Source organism: Euprymna scolopes, chromosome 3 (assembly GCF_053919585.1).
Source record: "Euprymna scolopes isolate OS-2025 chromosome 3, ASM5391958v1, whole genome shotgun sequence".
NCBI lineage: Eukaryota > Metazoa > Mollusca > Cephalopoda > Sepiida > Sepiolidae > Euprymna > Euprymna scolopes.
Window position 1 is genome coordinate 123,759,833 of NC_136484.1, and position 16,213 is coordinate 123,776,045.

Genomic DNA, 16,213 nt, shown 5'->3' on the forward strand with positions numbered 1-16,213 from the left:
ATACAAAACATACATGCCCATCATTAACCCTACATCCATTCGGAAAACACGAAATACGAAAAAAAAAAATACTAACTAAAACTATTTAAGATTTCCTCGGTTTTTAACATTTTCCAATAGTCTTGATGGCCAAGAAATGTAAAAAAATGTAAAAAAATACAAAACATACATGCCCATCATTAACCCTACATCCATTCGGAAAACAGGAAATACGAAAAAAAAAATACTAACTAAAACTATTTAAGATTTCCTCGGTTTTTAACATTTTCCAATAGTCTTGATGGCCAAGAAATGTAAAAAAATGTAAAAAAATACAAAACATACATGCCCATCATTAACCCTACATCCATTCGGAAAACACGAAATACGAAAAAAAAAATACTAACTAAAACTATTTAAGATTTCCTCGGTTTTTAACATTTTCCAATAGTCTTGATGGCCAAGAAATGTAAAAAAATGTAAAAAAATACAAAACATACATGCCCATCATTAACCCTACATCCATTCGGAAAACACGAAATACGAAAAAAAAAAATACTAACTAAAACTATTTAAGATTTCCTCGGTTTTTAACATTTTCCAATAGTCTTGATGGCCAAGAAATGTAAAAAAAATGTAAAAAAATACAAAACATACATGCCCATCATTAACCCTACATCCATTCGGAAAACACGAAATACGAAAAAAAATACTAACTAAAACTATTTAAGATTTCCTCGGTTTTTAACATTTTCCAATAGTCTTGATGGCCAAGAAATGTAAAAAAATGTAAAAAAATACAAAACATACATGCCCATCATTAACCCTACATCCATTCGGAAAACACGAAATACGAAAAAAAAAAATACTAACTAAAACTATTTAAGATTTCCTCGGTTTTTAACATTTTCCAATAGTCTTGATGGCCAAGAAATGTAAAAAAAATGTAAAAAAATACAAAACATACATGCCTATCATTAACCCTACATCCATTCGGAAAACACGAAATACGAAAAAAAAATACTAACTAAAACTATTTAAGATTTCCTCGGTTTTTAACATTTTCCAATAGTCTTGATGGCCAAGAAATGTAAAAAAATGTAAAAAAATACAAAACATACATGCCCATCATTAACCCTACATCCATTCGGAAAACACGAAATACGAAAAAAAAAATACTAACTAAAGCTATTTAAGATTTCCTCGGTTTTTAACATTTTCCAATAGTCTTGATGGCCAAGAAATGTAAAAAAAATGTAAAAAAAATACAAAACATACATGCCCATCATTAACCCTACATCCATTCGGAAAACACGAAATACGAAAAAAAAATACTAACTAAAACTATTTAAGATTTCCTCGGTTTTTAACATTTTCCAATAGTCTTGATGGCCAAGAAATGTAAAAAATGTAAAAAAATACAAAACATACATGCCCATCTTTAACCCTACATCTAGTCGGAAAACACGAAATACGAAAAAAAAAATACTAACTAAAACTATTTAAGATTTCCTCGGTTTTTAACATTTTCCAATAGTCTTGATGGCCAAGAAATGTAAAAAAATGTAAAAAAATACAAAACATACATGCCCATCATTAACCCTACATCCATTCGGAAAACACGAAATACGAAAAAAAAAATACTAACTAAAACTATTTAAGATTTCCTCGGTTTTTAACATTTTCCAATAGTCTTGATGGCCAAGAAATGTAAAAAAATGTAAAAAAATACAAAACATACATGCCCATCATTAACCCTACATCCATTCGGAAAACACGAAATACGAAAAAAAAAAATACTAACTAAAACTATTTAAGATTTCCTCGGTTTTTAACATTGTCCAATAGTCTTGATGGCCAAGAAATGTAAAAAAAATGTAAAAAAATACAAAACATACATGCCCATCATTAACCCTACATCCATTCGGAAAACACGAAATACGAAAAAAAAATACTAACTAAAACTATTTAAGATTTCCTCGGTTTTTAACATTTTCCAATAGTCTTGATGGCCAAGAAATGTAAAAAAAATGTAAAAAAATACAAAACATACATGCCCATCATTAACCCTACATCCATTCGGAAAACACGAAATACGAAAAAAAAAATACTAACTAAAACTATTTAAGATTTCCTCGGTTTTTAACATTTTCCAATAGTCTTGATGGCCAAAAATTTGAATTTGGAGCCCATGAGCAGGGCAAAGGTTTTTTTTTACCGAGCACTAACAAGATAATTTCTAAAATAACTACGAAAAACATTGATTTCAAATTTGAACACTAACTAATGATAATGCTTACAACCATATTTTGTTCTTGATTAATCAAAAATTGTTGCATTTTTTGTTAATTTTTTGCTAATTTATTTTTTATTTACTTTTTCATGAACCACCATTTTTTTCTTTCTTTTTCACGAACCACCCTGAAACTCTTTACACCTGTAGTTATGTCTCATATCTCTTTCTAGTAAAAAAAGATCAACAATCAAATATCTGTAGCCATTTATTTTGTCCATATAAAGTATCTGGTCCTCTTTAAGAAAGGGATTCCGGTGCTGTTCAGTTTCGCTCACGGAATATCAGGCCTTCAGGGATTTGCATTAAACTTCAAAGGGGAAAGTAATTCAAAATAACTATCAGTTTTTATTTGCTTATTCATCTCAAAGAATGCGTATTGCCACGGGAGCGTAAAGGCTACTTTAAAGGTTAAAATTATAGATAACAATTTGAATATGTGGATTAATAAAGAGACCGCAATTATTTTGCACTGTACAAAACAATGTAAGACCCAGGTCAGTTTATTGTTGTTATACAACTTACGAGCAATAACAATAATTGAATTCAATCCTTTCTATCTTACAATAGATAGAAAGAAAGTAATTCCTGGTTTCATTGTTTGACAGCAAATCAACTTCCTTTTGTTGTCTTTAAGTTGGAATATTCAAGGTAAACGATTGATTGTATATTAGTCGAACACAAGTCATTATTTTGCCCAGGGGTCAACGATGGCTCATACCTTTGTCAAATTTATTATTCACATGGACAATATCTATTTATTTAAAAAATTTTTTCAATTAATAGATACTCTTATGGGTTGTGAAGTTGCCTGTAAATCGACAAAGGGTAAAAGAAAATCAAGAATTGGATTATTGCCCGATGGTAGTCCTTGTGTGAAACCGAATACCGATTACAAATTCCCGCCAGATGATAAAAATGTGAAATATCGCTGTCTGAAAGGAGTCTGCCAGGTAATTGTATATTTTGATTCATTCACCAATTTAGAAATGCTTGTCACTTATACCCTATAAAAAATCATTTATCTTATATCATATTAACCCTATATCACTATTAACCCTGATATCACTCTTTATTGTATCGACAGAATACACAATCGACTTCGAAATCTAGTGGAAGATGGTCTCTTCTGCACAGTCACAGGTACTCGACTGAACTCCAGTTTTTGGTTGACCCATGTAAGACATTCACAGCAATAACTGGGAGGTTATAGTGGTCTAGTGGTTGTTTCAAATTTGAATCTAGTTTGTTCCATAAAAATCACTTTCACCTCGGATGTTGGCAACCTTTATGCGGTCCCTTTCGTAAGTGCAGGATATCTTTCTAGAAATAGTTCTGACTGGGGAAATATCGGGTAGAACCAATGTAACACTAATAGAATCTTCGGACTTATACGATATGATGACGACAGCAATAACTCGCCTTTGTTTATATCCATGCGCCTAGCATCAGACACAATTTCCATATTCAGAGCTTCTTACCAAGAACTTCCCAAATATGGAACACATTGCCGTGGAGCTGCTTCCCTACTGATTACAACTTGATTTTCTTCAAAGTAATAAATTCCTGTCATTGAGGGCCTCAAAAGTAATCAAGCGCAGTTCAAGCTATTTAGCAATGTCTGTACTCTCGTAATGTTCTTCATCTTTCGGCTGGCATTCATGCCTGTCTCATTAATACTTATGCTTGAATGGCTCTTGGCCTTAATAAGTAGTAATCTCAAAAGTAAAAAGGAGGACAATAACCCCTATTTTAAACACAATTAATTGAAAACTTGTTTCTATTTCATCCATTGATAGGGGAGCGATTCAGGTTCATATCTTTCCCAGAAGTATTAATGCATAAATGACTATAATATCATGATCTGTGAAGATTTGAATTCGCTATAGCCAATTCAATAATATACTGCGTTAAAACGTGCACATGTTTGCAAACAGAAAAGAAAGCCGTTGTTTTCATTACAAGTTCTGCTCCAGTTCTCTACACAAGTACACGTAACTTTAGTTTCACTCTTAACTATTGAACCCTGTTTATTAATTTTGAAAACAAAAACTAGAACACCCGTGGCCTGGCATTGCCCAGAAAAATAAGGTAATGTAACTCAAGTAACTCGTGGCCACAACTATGAACTATTGGCTTATTTCCTGTAAAGAGCGGAAAAGACGAAATGTAGTATCAGAACAGATATTGTACTTTGCTCTTAACCATCAAGTCAAGTGTCTGTAATGTAAGTACGACAACTGTTTGGTAATCATATCTGTATAGCAAACGATAGTGTGATTTCGTTTCGCAATGTTTAGAAATATATGTTTTTTTGTACACATTGTAGATTCTATATTCAAATTTTCATGCGTAATTTGTGATGTTTGAATATGTTTATTTATGTTACTATGTGTATGTATCTGTTCGCCTAGCAAAATCATAACAAGCATCAGCAAACTTAAAGTATTAGTATTGCTTGAAAACAAGATGGCGACTGTTTTTTTCTCTCTTTACTATTAAGTTTTATTGTTTGTTAATTAAAAAACAAAAATCTGACACACCCGTAAAGTAAAGAAGTCAAGAAACGCCCAATAATTAACTACTGAAGTATTTGATGTTTAGAGTTGCCCGGCATAAATGCAGACCCCAGAAATAAGTTTAGCTGAAAATAGCCTGAAAAATGTTTCTCACCTCAAAATGCTCATTTTTTTTTTGTCATGGATAAAAAAAATATGCGTTAATAGAACTCTGTTTAATACTGAAATGAAGACAATCATTGAATTTATTTGTTTAAAGAATATTTAGCTTACAATGAGAATTATTATTAGGAAATAAGAAAGGGTTATTTTTTAATAGTATTGACGCTAACAGATAATTATTATTAAAAAGATGACCATTAAAAGTAAATTATACTTTATTGATTGATGTAGATTTCCACGTGGTTCCGCTATTTTGCGTAAACGGATATTCTCTTGTATGTTTACGAAAAGAAATAATTCAGTCAGCAAATTTGTTGGGGTTGAACATTCATTTTCCGATATCTTTCTATTAAAAACAAGCAGTAAGACTCGACTTTGCCCGGGATTGAATGAGAATCAACGAATATGTCACACTCCAATATTTTATTGTCATTGAAATCAATGGAATCGCTCATTTTTCAATCAAATTGATTGTCTGCTCTAGTTGGAGACCCATCGCGGGAGGAAGCTTCGCGTGCCTTCTCGTAGTGACTTAATTCACAATACATTGTAGTTTACATTGCACTGTAGAGAACATACTGTTATTTTCTAAAATTATATTTTATATAATGTCTTGAATTAAAGTTTAAAATGCAAAAGTCAAGTATCGTAGGAGAGTGTTGTTACTTTTGTTGTTCCTATTTACTTTGCCTCCCCACGAGGGCAGAGTTAGTCACAAGATCGGTTTTTAATGTGGAAAAAATCCAGCTCCCCAAAAACGGCACTCTGAATAAAAATAACAAAAGAAAAAAATTGTCTCAGTCATGAAGGGTTTCTCCTCTTCTGGCAGAGGACAGAAAAGTGTAGCATCAGAACAGATACTACAATGTTATCTTAACCCGAAAAGTCCATGAAGATTGTGTCTCGGGATTTTCTGGTCCGCATGACATCAGGAATAATTTATTATTCGTTGACTAAGGGCAGAAATAACTAAATGTAGTATCAGAACGGATATTTTACTTAGCTCTTAGCCAACAGGTCAATTGTCTATAATGTAAACGCAACAACTGTTGGTAGCAATATTTGTAGACGAAACAAGAGTTTGATTTTGATTCACAATCTTTATAAAATATATGATTTTGTGTGAGAAAGTAAATTCTACACTTAAATGTGCATGTGTAATTTGTGATGTCTAAATATGTTTGTTTCGTTATGTATCTGTTCGCCAAGCAATATCATAACAAGCATCAGCAAACGTAAAGTATTAGTATTGTTTGAAAACAAGATATCAACTGTTTTTTATCAAGTGACTTAAATTATAAATATTGTAAATAAGTTAGAAGAAATTTAAAAAGATGATGTCACTAGACTCAGATATACTATTCGTTATGACTGTGTTTTAGCTATTCCTTTTCATGTGAAACTAAGGGAGATAATCCAGTATATATTCAAGTGAGTGTGGGCAACAATTGACTGTCGCATTACTGTTTGTAATGTAAAGAAAATGACAATAAATTCAATTATAAAATTTTTTAGTAAATTGAGAACCAAAATTTGTAGAGAAAGCATAAATTTTTTCGCAATATTTGAAAAAGACATGTTTTTGTGTAAGTAGAAAAACATGAATGTTTTTTTTTATTTTACAATGTTTATATAATAGCTTCGTTTTGTTGTAAGTAGTGTATTTTTTGTTTGTTTATGTAGCTATATGTACCTGTTTGTTTTATTTCTGTGCAGATGCATGCAAACCATATCTATCTAATACCCCCCCCCCAAATAGCAATTAACATCATCTATTGACTCTCTTACCAGACGCTGGTTTTATATCTTTATAAATCAATAGATTTATGCCTTTTTGATGACATATTAATTACGAGGACGCAACATTTATTTGGATTACCAAAACAGAATCGTTTGTACTGCTGTCTTTATTTTTCAAGTATGTACACAAATTCAATCCAGACGAAAGTAACTGGGAGCCCAATTTGCATGTTCCTACCTTATTATAAAACTATCTGTTTGCGAAGCAGCATCATAACCAGCATCAACAGTATAACGCCACGGTTCGCCCATGTATGAAATATTGTTACCACATCTGGAATGGCACATCTGCTACTAGTCTCTCGCTCCCGAATATGGCTCCAAAAAGAGTCGCCAACCTAACAGGTCATGAACTATAAACTAAGCTCCAACTGCTGTCCCATGTCCGTAACGTGGCATCCTGGCGCCTGTTTTATAAGTATTTTAATGACATTCAGAGCACTAGTACCCCCCCTTTTAATGACAATATCCACAACAAACCCAACAAGCAACAAAATCTCCCCGACACACACTGTAGAGATTCCTAGATTCCGTAAATCATTCTAATCGAATAACTTTTTCCCTCGGATTGCTACACTTTGGTTCAAGTGTAGTGTGAACAGGCATCTCGCTACCAAACTCCATAAATACTGTAGTATCCCTGCAAATCTGGCCCCAAATAATAGCCCCCCCTCCCACAAATAAGTGGTCCTGTGCTTTGTTTGGGATGACCGTCAATAAAAAAGGGTATGAATACTGTGTGTAAACGAGAAACTAAGGTCAATTAGCCTGACTTGCATAGTGCACATCTTCTTGATTGTTGGTTGGTTGATTGTTTTTGTTTTACAGCATATCAACCCTTTTCGGGTTATTTAATGCTGAATTCAAAGATTTTGAAGAACAATTTTTTTTAATAGAATATATTTGTTGTTTTCGCGTCGGTTTCTATTTAACCCATAGTTGGAACCCTAACAGGTACTACCACTCCGGGTGAGAGTGGACCTGGGAGCAATGGTAATTAAAGGGTGGCTCCACACTCCCTAAAGCCCACAAGCTGGGGCCTCACCACTGGATATAATTTAAGGTCATATCCAGGACCACATCTTCTTGGTGTGGCCTACTAATCTGAATAAACAATGGGGAAATGCCTCTGCTGGCCTATATAAAGTATCATTGTAACATCCTTTACCTCTGTCTGACAAGCATCAATCCGTCAACGGTAGTTTTGCAGCTGTTTTTTTTTTTGAGGGAACAGGTAAGTGTTGCCGCCATCTTACATAAAGCACTAGTATTCCCAAACAGTCACCCATCTTGTACTGACCAAGCTCAGCATCGCTTAACTTTGGTGATCTAATGAAAACTGGCGTGTCAACGTTATGTTGTATACTATTAGATCATTTGTAGTTCTTGTCTTTCAGGAACGAAGAAATGGTTGCTAATCATCTAAAACGCCTCTATTAGGGAATGCCGTGAGTTCCGTTTTAAAGTGCTTCATTGATGACGGTGCATCAAAATGATAAAGCTCTCTGGTCCATAAATGTTGGTTTCTACGGTCGAATCGTGGGTGGCTAGCCATCTTATACCACCTCAACCAATATTGCTGTCTATTAATGCTTCAAGTATTTTAAATAGTAAACTTTGCGAAGTAATAGCAAGCAGAAAACGCTAGCAAGTATTGAATAAAGTAATAAAAATGTTAAATTTCCCAAAGTTTTTAATTACAAAAAAATAGGTCATTATAACAGTTAAACAAATATTTGTAATCGCAACTACTGTTATTATTTAGTATCTGTTTACAATTTGTGCAAAAACAATTATAAATTATTTATAATCAACGAAGCTACCATCTCGTTAAAAGATATATATGTATATATCTATGAAAAGTGAAATTATCTGTGTGTGCGTGTGTGTGTCTGTGTTTGTACATTTTTCTACCAAACTACTCTGTTACTTTTCAGTCTACAGACTCGAGATTTGACACAAGGAGTATTGAGATTTGGGAACATCTTTTTAATCGGGTTTCGGCCAGAAATATGACTGTCAAGGGGTTAAAGTTCAACGATTTGATCCCTGAAAACTCTACAAAACTCCTCCGCCAATTTTGGGTCTAAACACTTGAAACTTTAGGTGTAGATTACTTGGACATTGATCAAACATTTTAATTTGATTTGAGCCGCAAACAATAAATGTTAAGGGGTCAAAATTGACGTCAAAGTTAAAAAAAATGACCTTTGCGGTCTCTAGCAAACTATTCAGCAAATTTTTGGTCTAAATATTTGAAATTTTACATAAAGGGTATTCAGACATGCAGCAAGATTTTTAATCGTTTTTGGGCGAAAATTTGAAGAGTTGACCTTTGCAGATTTTATCAAACTCCCCCGCCAACTTTGGGTCTAAACACTTGAAACTTTAGATCTAGGTTACCTGAATATGAGTCATACTTTTTAATATATATATACTCATGCACATAAAGTTATGAACAGTACATAGGGCCCGAGCAAAGCCGGGCTGAGCAGCTAGTATTTACCAAAGTAAAGGAAACCATTTTTGAAAATACAGAAACACTAATATTAAATATTAAAGTTGATGAGAGCAATAGTTTGATAAAAGCAATGTAATTAATTGTAAATATTTGATTTGATAATAGCTTCTTCTTACCTCCGCCATAGAGTTGTGTTTTTAGATGAATTTGTAATTATTAGTCGCATATTGTATTATCTTTACTTTGTGAAAGGGCTTTATTTGAAGGTTATGGCAATGCAGAGTATGGAAACGATCTATGTAGAAAAATAATTAACGGTTACAATATTGAAGGAATTTCAAGTACAGTATATATTTCCGAACACAGTGTGTCGCAGGTGTGTAATTGCACACATTTACCATCTTGTGCGACACACTATGTTTGGAAATAAATATGTGTAATTGTAAATTATTGAAATTCTTTCAATATTGTCATCAATATTTTTCTTACTACATAGACCATTTCCATATACTGCATTGTCATATGCCTCACACACAGCCCTCTGACACTCCGCACAATGCTTCAATTTGATTTTAAGTTCGATAAAGTTTGAAGATTATTATGGCATTTTAACTTCCGGTTTTTCCAAATTTGAAGTATAAATATAATGTTGTTTGATAACAGTAATTACCATGCAATACTTCCGCTTGATCAACTTGATCAGCTATAGATTTTTTTTAATCATCAATGTTTTCATGTCATAATTTCAGGAATAATTTATACAATATAGAAAAGTAAGACCTAGATAAGATTTTGGTCCACTCTTACGTTGTCAGACGGAGGTATGCAGTTGCATAATTAGCTAATGTTCTTGCTTGTAGATATTTATATAACCACTATGTATTAGTATATTTCAGTTTTCTATTGTATATATTCTTATGATTCTTAAATAAAATGGTGTTCGTGTAATTGCAACAGTTGAGAATAGTTTGGAGTACGTTTTGGGGCTTTCTATCATTATTAACCAGCAGAGCGTTACCAATACCGACGAAGGAAAGAGTTTATCGGGTAGTGTAATTATATACAGAAATGGAGTTTTGCCAGTTAGAATAAGGTGATGCATTTCGGTGGATAAATGGGCACTTCTGCATTACACGGACGGCGCCATTTTTTAGTGCGTTTCACTAAACTGTCGCCAGGTAGCGCTTCTCGGCCAGAGAATAGGGGACCAAGTTTATTTATTTCATTCCATTCAAATTGTTTATTTAATCAGAAATTAAAACTATATATATATATATATATATATATATATATATATATATATATATATATATATATATATATATATATATATATATAACGTTGTTGACCCTTCAACAGGTGCCACAAAAAATTAATACTATATTTTCTTACAGTGACAATTTTACTTTACTTCAAAAAATGTTTCGGGGGGAAAAACTCACTTTAATTCAAAAATCGTTTTATTAAAATTATATTTTCTTGCGCAGACCTATCAATATATGTTTTTACAATTATATATTGATACATTAAAATAAATAAATGTTTTGGTTTTCAAATATTTTTGTGTTTTGTGGAAAAAAAATGTTAGTTATTTATTTGTTGTGTTATTTGACCAAGAAGAAATTGAAGTTATCACCATTAACAATGGCGCTGTCCGTGTAATGCAGAAATGCCGATAAATAGTATGATGGATGTTTTATGTGAATGTTAAAACAGGCATAAACTTAATGAAACTGGAAAAATTAAAATAAAAATTAAGACTATTGACACCCGTATTTTACCCCTAATATGATTAAGTTAAGACAAATGAAAATAAATGGATGAATATTCCCCAGTCGGACTACTCTATGTCTATTTTCTTTTTTATGAATATATTTTTGAATTCGTCTCTCTTCAAGGTGTTTGACTGTACTCATCAGTTCCCGCCAAAAGTGTTTGGAAAGAATCCTAAATGCACGGATAACGTTGATATCATTGGTTGGTAAGTCATGTTTTTTTTTGTAATAACACCGACTGATTATCTAGTGAGGGATAAAACCCATTGCGCAACGGATAAAGTACTAAGTTTATCCATTTTTAGTGACAGTCTTGTGGAGGTTGAAGTTTTAACTGGAGGCGATATCAGCTGAGAATAAAATTTAAAATACGCGGCCAAGAGAACGAAAGTAATTTACTCATGTGGAATAAGTAATGAGTTTCGTTCAAAATTAGTATCAGTATAGATTCCCCAGTTAAAAATAAAAATGTCAGAGTTTGGCATAAAGATTTAAGGGTTAGAGATAAAGATTCTAGAGTTTAACATAAAGATTCAAGAGTTTGACATAAAGATTCAAGAGTTTGACATAAAGATTCCAGAGTTCGACATGAAGGTCCCAGAGTTTGACATAAAGATTCCAGAGTTTGACACAAAGATTCCAGAGTTTGACATAAAAATTACAGAGTTGGGCATAAAGGTTCTAGAGTTTGACATAACGATCCCAGAATTTGACATGAGGATTCCAGAGTTTGCCATGAAGATTCCAGAGTTTGACATAAAAATTCCAGAGTTTGACATGAGGGTTCTAGAGTTTGACATAAAGATTCTAGAGTTTGACATAAAGATTTCACGCCTGAGAATGGTTGGAGGTCACCTCGGCTGAAGTGTTGTTAGAAGATGAGAACAATTCTTCGAATAATTCTAATTGCCCAAATTATCAATACTTATCTCTAAAATTATGAAACAATATTAAAGTAGTTGTCACGAATAGATCATGAAGAGAATTTCATAGTAGACAATAAACCTCATAATGGCCAGTCAAACTAGTTATAAACGCTAAGTTATTGTCTAAATGATTTTTCCTAATATTACATGCTACAAATAAAAAAACTATTTTAGGGAATACAGTATGATCATTTTCAATGTAAACAAATATTTGTTGGCTGTCGTATTATTAAGTAATCAAATCTTTCCATTTCAACATCGTAATGTTATGCGATTCAAATATTTTTACATCATATATTTATGAACCAATAATATGAACATAAGCAAACGAGATAGTCAAAGGCAATCCGAGTGATGCTGATCGATCAAATGGCAATTTTCTTAACCAATATCCTCGTTTGGCTTTTGGCTTTGATAATAAGTTCGTTTATACAGGAAAAAATAAAAGCATATTAAATAGAAATGCATATTATTTCCAATAACTTCGTGTCTTTGAGTTACATTACCACGAGACAGTTGTCTTGCAAACACAACATAGCTGTCTTCAAGTCTAATATCGACAATATCGAGTTGTTCGCTTAAGTCATTGAATTCTGCCAAACCTCTTGTATTGTCGATTATCATCCGATAATTTACAATTTCATCAAATCTTATACTCAGTTGGTTTTTTGCCTTAGTGAGTGGTGAAAAATAAAAAAAATATATATCATGGCTATTTAAAAGGGAACTAAGAGAAACTTCCCATCCATGGAACACATTACCAGGGGACTGCATCCCTGCAGCCTACGTGGTCGTGTTCAAGTCAAATATCAACAAATACTTGTCGAGCAGTCCTATTTAAGTAATCAAATTTTGTCCATTCAATTCATCGTTTTCAATCATCTCATAGTATTGCTCATTATCCAGTTGACAATTTTATTGACCGTTTATCTCGGGTTGCTTTTGACCTTGCTAAATAGTACTTTGCGAAATTATTTCTAACAATAACATGAACAGAAAGGAAGAGAAGAAATATGAAAGAAATATTTTAAATATGTGCCCTCCTCGTTTTATCTTTCTTGCATCTGCATCAGCAATTGCTAACATATTAAGAAATAGACCGATTTTGAATTAGTAAAGAAACCGTAATATATTTGTTATTAAAAAGAAAAATGAACAAAAGCAACCAATCATTATGAATTTTGGAACACACGCGCTAGGCGCAAGGAGTACAAATGAAGGAGTATTTCGGACAATTTAGTTTTAAGCGAAGGGGGATCGTGAAAATTCAGATACTACCGATTCTTGTATTATTAGACAAGAATTAATAAATACTCCCCAAATTTCAGTTTTGGGGGTTATTTTTTTTAAAAGGTTTTAGGGTGCAGAATATTGGCACAATATTTCATATGAAAATTGAAATATATTAGATTTGCATTGAATTTGATCTATTGTCATTAAGCATAAATATAACAAGATTCTCTGGGTTTCATTTTTTATATAAGACTCTTTAAATTTATACATTGAATTTTAAACAAATAAATAATGCAATGAACTTTACTCAGCATTGGAATACGGATTCTAGACATAAGATTTAGTATAATTATATATTTATTATAATCTGCATAAAAGACATAAAAACAGTACTAAACTGTTCTGTCATATATATATATATATATATATATATATATATATATATATATATATATATATAAATATATGTATGTATATTATTATTTATTACTGTGAGTCCAGAATGAGTCCACATATTGTTTCAGTTAGGGGGAAATCCTCAAAAAGAAGAGGAAATATCCGACTAGCTTCGTCAGAATTCATAGATGAACTGAGTTATAAAACCACATAAGAATGGAAAATTCGTAGTAGATGAAGGGGAGTTAGATAAGAAGGGGGAGGGAGAGGACGTGGGAATTTAAAGTAGTAGGAGTGTATATAATAATAGGGGGTTATTATTAAATATTAATTATTATTATAATGCTTATATACGTTCTTCTAATTTATAACGGTTTAAAATTAAAAGACGCTATTCTTATTTATAACGGCACGGGTTTAAACAGCCGTTAGGAGTTAATTTAATGGATCACCATTGCTCTATTCAATCGTTTAAATTACATTCGTTTTAAAACGATTATGTCTTCTTTTCAGAACGTTGAATACAAGATGGGAAAAGCAAATTCGCACAATTTTTTAATTTCAATCCAAGCTAGGTCGAAATGCTACTAAAACAGATTGCAATATCAACGTCGCGTTTGGCTCAGAAAACGACTACTAAATGCACAGCACAATGATGGTTTAGGAAATTTCGTAACGGCGACGAGAGTCTTGAAGATGATGAGCATAATGGTCGGCTATCGGATGTTGATAACGATCAATTAAGAACCTTAGTCGAAGCCAATCCATGCTCAACTATTTCAGAACTTGCTTCTGAATTAGACGTAACGTATACGATGATTTCCAACCACGTAAAAGAGATGAGAATAACTAAAAAACAACTTTATAAATGAGTGCCTCACGAATTAAACGACAACCAAAAGAAACACCGTTTTGAAGTGTCATCTTCCTTTGTTTTACGCAACAAGAACGACCCGCTTCTCGACCGGGTTGTGAATCGCGATGAAAGTAGTTTTTAATGACAACCGGCGACGCTCAGCTCAGAGGTCAGACGCCGACGAAGCTCCTCGACATTTCATGTAGCCAGAGTTGCACCAAAAGACGGCTATGCTGACTGTTTAGCTGTCTGCGACCGGTTTCATTCATTACATTTTTTGGATGAGGCGAAACCATTACGATGAAAAAGTACTATTTAAAAAAGTGATGAAATGAATCAGAAATTCGACATCAACATCCAGCATCAGTCAACAGAAAATGCCCGATTCCTCTCCACGACATGCCCGACTGGACATTGCCAAACCGACCTTGCAGAAGTGGAATGAATGTCCTCGCTACATTGTTCTAAGAGTGCTTGATAATAAATAATAAATAAAAGATTTTTTTATACAAAAAACTGTTTACATAAATAAAAATCTTCATAGGCATTATATATATATATATATATATATATATATATATATATATATATATATGTGTGTGTGTGTGTGTGTGTACTGGCTATGAAGAGTTTTTGAAGATACATATTTATATATATATAAATACATACACACACACATGCACACACACACACACACACACACACATATATATATATATATATATATATATATATATATCGAGAATATTATTGATTGGTAATACATTTTAATACACGTTTTGTTTTATTTCAGATATCGATTTTGAACGAAACATGAATAAACATATGTTATTATATTGCGAGTGTGTTTGTTTTTCTCTCATGATCAATCAAGGCTGATAAAGTATACAATTGAAATAAAAAAAATGAAATTCAGGTGACAAGATATAAAAAGAAAGCGCCATTCTTAGTAAAAGGTTTACGTATTCTCTGTGCTGCTTACTACAACTTCAGCTGTGGTGTATAGAGCGTGGTCAAAGTCTGAAAATGTTCACACCTGCGGAGATGGAGGGAGAAGAAAGAGAAAGAATGAAAAAAGAAACGCCCAAGGTTCATATTAGAAATCGGAACATGCAATGAGAAAATGGCACAACAAACTGTGTGTATATATATATATATATATATATATATATATATATATATATATATATATATATATATATATATATACAGTTTGTTGTGCCATTTATACACACACACACACACTTTTTAACACTGATAATTGGTCAGTGTTTTATAACAACTTTTCAATTCAATTTTTTAATAATTATATATCAACAAAACTGAATAGTTTTGTGATTTCTCATTGAATTTGTCTGAGGCTTAAATGTCTTTTTTACACGATAATTCATTATTAATAATCCTTTTAATCCCTTTAATCCATCATATGTTTTCTACGTACCTATTGAACTTTTTAAAACGATTACTTCGTAGAGACTGTAAAAATTAGGATCATCCAATATATGTTATATCATTAATTTTACTAAATAAAATCAATTTTAATAAATAAAAATAATACAATTTCAGATAGTTCTTAAATGAATAAGAAATGATTGTTCGTTTTTACAACAGAGGCGTGATTGAATAATACAGGCTTTCTTTGATTTATTAGCATCAATCAATCAGAATTCTTGACTTTTTTTTAAATACAAATATAAATACTAGTAAAAAGGAATTAAATCTTCAAAATTATTTTTAAATGTCGAATGCTACCAAGAAAAAAACGCCGTTTGGTGTTTTCAAACGAACTCTAGTGGTTCTTTTGACTATGATC

At 32.1% G+C, this 16,213-nt stretch overlaps 1 protein-coding gene across 1 annotated transcript in view; it reads left to right on the forward strand.

Moving 5' to 3' along the window:
* LOC145258314 (A disintegrin and metalloproteinase with thrombospondin motifs 17-like) overlaps positions 1-15,239 on the forward strand; it is a 107,260-nt gene extending 92,021 nt beyond the window's left edge. Inside the window, exons 17-19 of the mRNA XM_080116374.1 lie at positions 3,059-3,225; positions 11,113-11,195; positions 15,194-15,239. Of these exons, the coding sequence (XP_079972500.1) occupies positions 3,059-3,225; positions 11,113-11,195; position 15,194 (251 nt within the window). The 3' untranslated portion in view covers positions 15,195-15,239. The remainder of the gene's footprint in view (positions 1-3,058; positions 3,226-11,112; positions 11,196-15,193) is intronic.
* The last annotated feature ends 974 nt before the right edge of the window (positions 15,240-16,213 follow it).